The sequence below is a fragment of the Olea europaea genome, chromosome 15, assembly GCF_002742605.1.
Source record: "Olea europaea var. sylvestris chromosome 15, O_europaea_v1, whole genome shotgun sequence".
NCBI classification, from domain to species: Eukaryota; Viridiplantae; Streptophyta; class Magnoliopsida; order Lamiales; family Oleaceae; genus Olea; species Olea europaea.
This window is the reverse complement of record NC_036251.1, coordinates 41,602-51,267: the sequence shown is the minus strand read 5'-3', so window position 1 is coordinate 51,267 and position 9,666 is coordinate 41,602. Positions and strand designations below refer to the sequence as shown.

The 9,666-nt window shown below is 30.9% G+C and overlaps 1 protein-coding gene across 4 annotated transcripts; it reads right to left on the bottom strand.

Annotated features, from left to right (window-relative positions):
• Positions 1-6,589: 6,589 nt before the first annotated feature.
• On the bottom strand, positions 6,590-9,174 carry LOC111409730 (protein BPS1, chloroplastic-like). Of its 4 annotated transcripts, none has more exons than XM_023039728.1 (3): positions 9,041-9,174; positions 8,857-8,931; positions 6,590-8,477 (listed from the first exon to the last, which is right to left on the bottom strand). In XM_023039728.1, exon 3 carries the CDS (start codon positions 7,875-7,877, stop codon positions 6,822-6,824), a length of 1,056 nt encoding a protein of 351 aa, XP_022895496.1. In that variant the 5' UTR covers positions 7,878-8,477; positions 8,857-8,931; positions 9,041-9,174; the 3' UTR covers positions 6,590-6,821. The 4 variants fall into 4 exon arrangements, with proteins under 4 accessions (XP_022895496.1, XP_022895498.1, XP_022895499.1 ...); XM_023039730.1 differs by having other exon boundaries at positions 6,590-7,889; XM_023039731.1 differs by lacking the exon at positions 8,857-8,931 and having other exon boundaries at positions 6,590-7,889.
• Between the last annotated feature and the right edge of the window lie 492 nt (positions 9,175-9,666).

The window sequence follows — 9,666 nt, the reverse complement described above, 5'->3', positions numbered from 1 at the left end:
TCGTTTCACTATTTCTTTAATTAATTATCTTAATTGGTTAGGTAAAAAAATATTATTCAATTTAATTTATTCTTTAAATATTTCGTTAATCATGTGTTTTATCCATTTCATATTTAATTACTCTATTTCGATTATTTATTTGAATAATATTTAGTCGATTTTTCCTTTTACTATCTCTTTAATTCATTATCTTAGTTTGTTAAGTAAAAAAAATATTATTTTTTTAATTTATTCTTTAAATATTTCGTTAATTATGTATATTATTTATTTCGATTATTTATTTGAATAAAAATAATAATATTTATTCAATTTTTCGTTTCACTATTTTTTTAATTAATTATCTTAATTGGTTAGGTAAAAAAAATATTATTCAATTTAATTTATTCTTTAAATATTTCGTTAATCATGTGTTTTATTTATTTCATATTTAATTACTCTATTTCGATTATTTATTTGAATAATATTTATTCGATTTTTCGTTTTACTATTTTTTTAATTAGTTATCTTAATTCCTTAAGTAAAAAAATATTATTTTTTAATTTATTCTATAAATATTTCGTTAATTATGTAAATTATTTATTTCATATTTAATTACTCTATTTCGATTATTTATTTGAATAAAAATAATAATATTTATTCGATTTTTCATTTTACTATTTGTTTAATTAATTATCTTAATTGGTGAAGTACAAAAAATATTATTCAATTTAATTTATTCTTTAAATATTTCGTTAATTATGTATATTATTTATTTCATTTTTAATTACTCTATTTCGATTATTTATTTGAATAATATTTATTCGATTTTTCCTTTTACTATTTCTTTAATTCATTATCTTAGTTCGTTAAGTAAAAAAAAAATTATTTTTTAATTTATTCTTTAAATATTTTGTTATTATGTATATTATTTATTTCGATTATTTATTTGAATAAAAATAATTATATTTATTCGATTTTTCGTTTTACTATTTCTTTAATTAATTATCTTAATTGGTTAGGTAAAAAAAATATTATTCAATTTAATTTATTCTTTAAATGTTTCGTTAATCACGTGTTTTAATTATTTCATATTTAATTACTCTATTTCGATTATTTATTTGAATAATATTTATTCGATTTCCTTTTACTATTTCTTTAATTCATTATCTTAATTCGTTAAGAAAAAAATATTGTTTTTTTTAATTTATTCTTTAAATATTTCGTTAATTATGTATATTATTTATTTTATACTTAATTACTCTATTTCGATTATTTATTTGAAACGTATATTTAAGTAAAAAAGAAAAAAAAATTAAAACTAAATTTAATTTATCTTTAAATATTTCGTTAATTCTCTTAATATATTATTTACTTTATATTTCATTTTATTTCTTAACACAAAAATAAAACAATAATTCTGAAAAAAAAAATTTATTTTTGACCCAAATCCGATCCGGACCGGATTTGGGCCGGATAGCCGGACCCGGACCAAAATCCGGGTCTGGTGTGGTCCGGACCGGACCATCCGGTTTGGTCCGTAGCGAACCAGACCGACGGAGCTCGCCGGAAACTCCATTTTCGACGAGCTCCGTCCCTTTTTTCACTTTTTTTCAATATTTTAACCTCAAATTCGATATTTTCTTACATTTTAACCATAAAAACATGAATTTAACCCATATTCATATCCTAAACATTCAAAATTTCACAAATTCAAAGTAGTTATTTATAGAAAACATGTCTAACCTTTCAGAAAATGACGGTCTCCGGCGAATCGAGGTGGCTTTGGTCTTGGTCGAAGTTGGTGAGGTTCGGGCAGTCCGTAGGCGACGTCGACCGGTCCGTAGCAGATTTTTTCTTTTTTTTCTCTCTCTATTTTCTCTTCTCTTCTTTCCTCAATGAGGGTATTTTCGACCCTACACATTTTGTTTACATTTTCCCTTTTTTTTTTTAACAAATAACTTGGTCAAAAGCTATTATGGAAAACACACCGGATGGGGCAGCCATTGCCCACCATTTCCTCGGAGAATCATTAGGTTTTAGCAGGGCCAAGGCTCCAGATATATCCGGGTCAATACCCATGACCCAACTGGATAGTTTGAATCCGACATTGCTAAAATCAGAGCTTTCCAAGCATTTATTTTCATTCTCATCCAAAAAGGGCAAGAGGGAGTTAAGCTAGTTTAATTTAAGCTGTTCGGCATCTATAATTTTACTAGCCCCGATGGGAACTTTGGGTTTCGAATTTGACGTTGAGGGTTCGAGAAGTGTAGTTTTTGGGGGGTGGATATAAGCGGCGACGAAACGTCGGAAGGTTGTGGATGTGAGGTGGAGCAGTGGCGGCGGAAATTTGGAGACGAGTGGCGGGGTCATGAAATGATGTGGGTTTGGAGGGAAGGGGTGAAGGTGGGGTTTTGAGAGGGTTTCCATTAGCACATTGTTTGAGGGAATTTGCTTGTTGAGCGCCAAATGTAGCCAAATGTGAGGAGAGAAGAAAGGGATGCTTTTTTTAATTTTTATAATTTATTGGACTGATTTATATTTTTTCAAAACGTTTGAGAGTATGATTGCAATTTCTACTTTATTTTTCTTTTCTTTTTTGGTTTTAAATAAGAGGGTATAATGGTCATTTTATGTTTAAAAATAGGGAAAATGATGTTTTGCTAAACCAAACGTTGAAATAAGGGAAAAATGTCAAAAAATAAAAGGTATGAACGTTTTCCACAATCAACATGAAAGGTAGGGACGTTTTGTGTCAATTATCCCTTAAATTATAATTCATTTCTTTCTCCCTTCTTATCAAATATGTATTCTTTAATAAAATAATATTACACATAATTTCAAAATTTATTCTTTTTTTTTAACCATTTATTCTTAAAAAAAAATATTTCAAACTTACTTTCGTCTCCACGATTCAAAAACTGCACTTCCTAAGCATCTTCCTACTCTCCAAACTAGATCCACTACCGCCGTCACTCGTCAACCACCATATTTGCCACTACCAAACGGTAGTATACCTACAAGGCTACAATGGCTAGAATGGAGGATAAATTGATGATATGATGACTTAAGTGGTTGATACATGCAGGCTTAATTGATTAAACAAGGAACGGAATATCAGTATAATGTCTAATTACGTAATTAGCTAGATCATTCGTTTTTTTACAATGAATCGAATTCATGTAATCGAATCTAAATTTATTAGAAATAAAGTTTAGTTATTATTATTATTATTTTTTAATTTCTAGTTTATGATTCCTACATTCAACTTTATGTTTGTGTGTGTATGTCATATATATTTATATTATGCATACAATAGCTCGGTGTAATGATTAAAGACATAGGTAATTGATACATATTTTCACGTATATTTAACCATTTAAAAGAGTATAATGAGTCTAATTACTTTAAATCACATTGTATGTCATAATAAACAGAATGGAGAAAAGAAATAGAATTCAGGTAAACGATTCTAAATTTAATAGAAATAGTATAGCTCATTGAATTCAATGAGTGAATTAGATAGAAGAGGTGTATTTAAGACATTTTTCACGAGTTGTACTCACTGGCGGATCCAGCTTCCCGCATGAACACGGGCTAATACGGAAAAAAATATATATTTTTTACTAAATTTTCTTCTTTTTTTCAAAGGGAATTTGGGGCGGACGGACGAACTGTAGCACTGGCGTGCCCGTCCCTGGTTGTACTTAATCCAATTCATTGCACATTGTTGTACCCGTACCATGAAGTGCACCCTGAATGGTCCCTTTCTTAACTCATTACATTACTTGCCTTGTGAACTATTCTATCAGGTCGGAGTTGCCAGCTTGTTCCAGATGCAATTAAGCCATATGAATTTAATCCCTAGTAGGTGGTCATTCACATCATATGAATGCAAATGTCGTTTCATAAATACATCACAGGTTCATACTCTATACAACATGCCGCAGATTCCTTGTGGAAATACATATACTTGTAAAAATGGCGATAGAACCCAAAACAGTGGAAATATGAAGGATTCGAGCACAGACAATACGAAGATGAAAAGGCAAATGCAATCATGAGTTAAAAGAGATTGAGTGAGGGCGAGAAAAAACTCATTAGCTCTACTGGTACAAACTATATATAGACTATAGGATAAAAACTAGATAAATAAAAACAAATTATTCAGATATCACAAATTATTTATCAGTCATAAATCATAAATTTCAAATATCACAACTTATTTATTGATCACAAATCACAAATTTTACAGGTTACAACTTATTTTTCGATCACAGGTTATCAAATTAATGGTGGCAACTTATTTATCTGTTGCAAATTATCAAATTAATTGGTCACGACTTAACAAATTGCGCGTCACTATTACAAATTTAGCCACAATGTCACATTTTATTAGGTCACACATTGTTTATTGGTCACAAATTATTCATTTTATCGATAACATATTATTTATTGATCATAAATTAACCAATTTATTAGCCATATATACGCTTCATCCCCATCCCACACCACCTCCAATAACCATCATTTGCAAACTTTAATGCAACAATTAATTTCAAACTTACTTTCGTCTCCACGATTCAAAAACTGCACTTCCTAAGCATCTTCCTACTCTCCAAACTAGATCCACTACCGCCGCCACTCGTCAACCACCATATTTGCCACCAGTTCACCACCATCTCCGCAACATTCAATATGAAACTTAAAATATTAATTATAACCTGAATTGTGAAACTTACATATGATTTATGAAATGCAAAATTTAAAAACAGTCCTGGGTGTAATTTTAAAATATATCTTGTAAATAGTGAATTGGAAATTTAAAGCTTAAGCCAACATTGAAACATTCCAACTTTAAATAAATTTCGTGAAAAGTGCTTCTTCTTCTTTTTTATTATTATTATTATTTTTTGAAGGGTGTGTAATTAAGAAATGGGAGTTAATGGATTCATATAAATTTAGAAAATGGTGACCAATCATGTATATAGATTGTAATGTAAAATAGTTAATCAAGCGCTCTCCATTTTCCAATGAAAAGACATCACATTTTTCCAGGGTTTATAACGCTTTAAAAGGTAGTGTACTATTCTCCGTGTGAGATCATACTCAAACACTGTTAGTAAATATGAGGCATTTAACAATATTGTACTAAAAATGGTCTTAAATTTTTACCTCTAGATTTACATTGAGAAAAGAGAATCTAACCCCTTCCTACTAAGCACCCCACAAAGTTTATGAATCGAACCATCATTTTCAACCAATTGAAGCCAAGTCTAGTGCACCCTGAATGGTCCCTTTCTTAACTCATTACATTACTTGCCTTGTGAACTATTCTATCAGGTCGGAGTTGCCAGCTTGTTCCAGATGCAATTAAGCCATATGAATTTAATCCCTAGTAGGTGGTCATTCACATCATATGAATGCAAATGTCGTTTCATAAATACATCACAGGTTCATACTCTATACAACATGCCGCAGATTCCTTGTGGAAATACATATACTTGTAAAAATGGCGATAGAACCCAAAACAGTGGAAATATGAAGGATTCGAGCACAGACAATACGAAGATGAAAAGGCAAATGCAATCATGAGTTAAAAGAGATTGAGTGAGGGCGAGAAAAAACTCATTAGCTCTACTGGTACAAACTATATATGTCATTAGGGATAATTAACACAAAACGTCATAAACTTTTAATGCTATTGTGTAAAACGTTCATACCTTTTATTTTTTTGGCACTTTAACATTTACATTTACCTTTTATTGCGAAAATAATCATTTTAATCAAATTTTTCATGTAAAATGACAAATATACCCCCTCTTTAAATAAAACCAAATAAAAAAGAAAAGAAAAGTTAAAGAATAAATTGAAATCATACTCCCAAACTTTTTTAAAAAATGCAAATGAGTTCAAATAAATAATTATAAAGGTAATTAGCACAAAACATCACTACGTTTCATTATACCTTTCATTTTTTTCTTACCCTTATTTCATATTTTAGTGCGAAAATCGTTATTTCCATATATTTTCTCAATTAAAAGCTGTAAAATGACAAATATATATACTCCTCTTTAAATAAGCAAAAATTTAAAAAAAGAAAAATAAAGAACAAATAACAACTATACTCACAAGTTAATATTTTTCTGAAAATTTTGGAAGTATAGTTGTAATTTGTTATTTATTATTATTATTATTTTTTTTGGGTTCATTTAAAGAAGAGTGTATATTTATCATTTTACAATTTTTAATTGAGAAAATTGATAAAATAGCTATTTTTGCAATAAAATAAAAAAAAAATAAGGGTGAAAATATCATAAAAATGAAAGGTATGAACGTTTTGCATAATACTAATGAAAGTGAGGGACATTTTGCGCTAATTACACTTTTAATAATTTATTTGGACTCATTTTGCACTTTTTAAAAAAGTTTGGGAGTATGATTACAGCTTATTTTTTAACTTTTCTTTTCTTTTTTATGGTTTTATTTAAATAAGAGGTATATTTGTCATTTTACACGAAAAAATTGATTTAAATAATGATTTTCGCAATAAAATGTGAAGGTAAGAGTAAAAGTTTCAAAAAATGAAAGATATGAATGTTTTGCACAATAATATTGAAAGGTAAGAACGTTTTGTGGTAATTACCCATACCATTAGCATTAAATAGAATTCATACGTAGAGCGATACAAATTTTGACGAACCACAACTCGCACGAACCACAACTCGCAAGATTCATGATACCTAGAGCCAAATATCTTTAACATTTAGTATATCTAGAACCTGAAAAATGTGGAAGTCCATAGCTGCACACTTGAGTATACAAGAGAGAGAGCCAATTACTGTTCACCTCAGAGCCTGGCCTTCTGCTTTGTTAGTTATTACCGAGTCAGACACATTACCACCAATTCTAAGGTTACCAAGCAAAGCATCCCGTCCTGTTAGAACAATTTTGAAGAAATTATCAACTACATTTGAAAGTAGATCTAGTCCTTGTGAAAGTTTCCCTTCTGTCTTTACTAAATCTGATATCAGGTTCTGCAACATCTGAGCTTCAATTAGGTTGACCTCATTTTGTACAATGGGGTATAATTTTTTTACACTTGCATCAACAGCTTCTAGCTCTTTCAGCACAGTGGCCCTTCCACTTGAGTATATGCATCTTATTTCAGTATTTACAAAAGTCTGCAGACAAGCAAAAGCATCTGCCCACAAGCATGTGTCTGGTACCTGTAGGTCCATCAACTTCTTTGCTGAACCCGAGAATGCTGCAGTGAATATACTGCATACGTAAACTGTTACCACTTTGACTGCATACATAGCTCGCATCAAAACCTTTCCCTTCGCAGAGCTCTTGATCTTCGGTAGGTCTAGCGTTTGGGAAAGACCATCCATGATGGAAAAACAATTCTCAAGTCTTGGATTCCTCGAGCTAATATGCTGCCTCCATCCATCCAGTGATGAGAGCGCCCGCACAGACTTATTTGAGTCGCCGCTCAAGTTATGCAAGGCACATTGAAGAAAAAGGCGGCCTTGGTTGAGCCGAGAGATCTCAGAGGTGAAAGCAATGCAAATATCCAGCAAGTCCAAACTATTATCTAAGTAAACATCAATCCACTTGTCATCCCAATCACAGACAGGAAGTTCAAGAGCTGTGATAAGCGTCTTTATATCGGTATGAATTCCACAAAGGGACTCGAGGGCCAATCTCATCCACGATAAGCTTAGGACATCTTCCCTGTCTCTCGGCTTGAGCCTTTTAAGCCTCTCTGCCAATGTCTCCTCAAAACTATTCAACAGAGCGAGAAGCTTTGGACCCAGGTAAGAGCCCTTAGGTAATAGCATTCTGAAGGGATTTCCAAATGGGATAAATGGCCTGTGGGGATCCTGTGGACGACTCATTGAATGCAAAATCTGAAACAATATATGAAAGACTACCACATTAAGAAACAAAAGTGTGCATCATACAGCAAAATATAGTTATCCAAAGGAGGTAGGCAGGTAGGGGCAAGGGAACTTTCGACCAAGCATTTTAAACTACTCGAAAATCGTATCTCAAGGTAAGTGCTTGGAAGCTTGACAAATAAATGTTCTGACCAAGTCTAATAAAACAAAAATTTTAGTTCAAAGACACCAAACATTTTACCTCTACAACTAATGGCATCAGGATATTCCAGTTATATATTAACAAGTTAGTGTAAGATCTACCTCTCTCCTTAATCATTGTCAATTTGTCACACAGGTAAATAATAGACGGATGGGGTTAAGTTATTTTAAAAATCAGAAATTACTAATAATTTTAATTTTATACAAGATAATGAGATACTGCAACCCAAAATTTTGTATTTTTCCAAGCTTTGAATTTCACAAATTTCACAGTCCAAAAGGTTTGAATTTCCCTTATCTTTTCCATTCAAGAAGTGCAAAATCTGAGGAGAATCCTTTTCCATTCGTCCAAATCGTTCCTTCTATAAATTTGTGACCCATCCAAGCCCACGAACCCTAAATCAATAAAGTTAACAGATGAAACTAAACTCCAATTTTGATAATAGCTCAAATATTACCCCAGTATCTATTGAATCCAACAAGAAAACAGAAAAATCTAAAACCAAAAGAAGAAATGAAAAATTTCAATCAAATCCAATTCAAAGAACATGGCTGTACAACATGTGAAAAATTAGAAAGAACAAAATATAATAATAACTAACAACAAAATCCACCCTGAAATCAAAAAAAAAAAATTAAAAAAAAATCCTTATTTGTTATCCAAAGTTCATATCTTCACTACCAAAAAAAAATAAAATAAAATAAAATAAAATAAATTAATCAGAAAAAAATAGAAAAAACACAGAACTTAAAAATAATCTTAAAAAATACTCACCAAAATTATCAGATCTTCGCTGATTCAAACAGTCAACTCAAGTTCAATCCGATAACGGAAACCCAAAGTCAAATCCTAAGTCCTAACAAACATATTAGACGAAGGGGGTACAAGAAAATAGTACACAGCTGCACATATGTAGTTATAGATAGAGAAAATGAGAGGTTGCCGTTGCGGGGCGTACCTGGAAGAGCACTTGCAGACGCGTACAGAAGTGGCGACTTTCGTTGAAAGAGTACGTAAATTAGGGTTAGCTTTTCGGAACAGGAAGAGAAAGATGTTGACAAATTGAACTTAGGTTTATTTTATGTTAGTCACTCTCTTTTAATTTATTTCAATTTGATCATCCACTTCATATTTATATTACACTTTGGTCATCCTGTTTATATTTAAATTTTAGGGACTTTGTGACAAAATTTTTGATAAAAATTTTAACATATTTTGACAAAATTTTATGAAATGTGCAGTTAAAAAATTAATAAAATTGTGAAGCCAATGAAATGTATTATTAAAACTGAAGTTCGATTAGTTTAAAAGTTGATGAAACTCCCTATTTGGTGCGGATAAAATTCAAATTTTTAGTAGGATTTAATAAAAATTATGAAATGTGTGAAATAAAAGTTGTAACCCCTAGGAATCACCCCTTCGAGCCTACCGTTCTCTCGTAAAGCCAAAGGCTTCCAAGATAAGGTCAAATTGTTGGAAAGAGGACATGAGCAAGTACGCTCAAGTGATGTAATAGAAAGATTGGGTTTTGAAGATAAAAATCCTTTACATTGACATAGGGAAATCCATGAACTCGATTTGATT

Bases quoted from the DNA above. Each gene is read 5' to 3' on its own strand.
- LOC111409730 (XM_023039728.1), bottom strand. From the start codon at position 7,877: ATGAGTCGTCCACAGGATCCCCACAGGCCATTTATCCCATTTGGAAAT.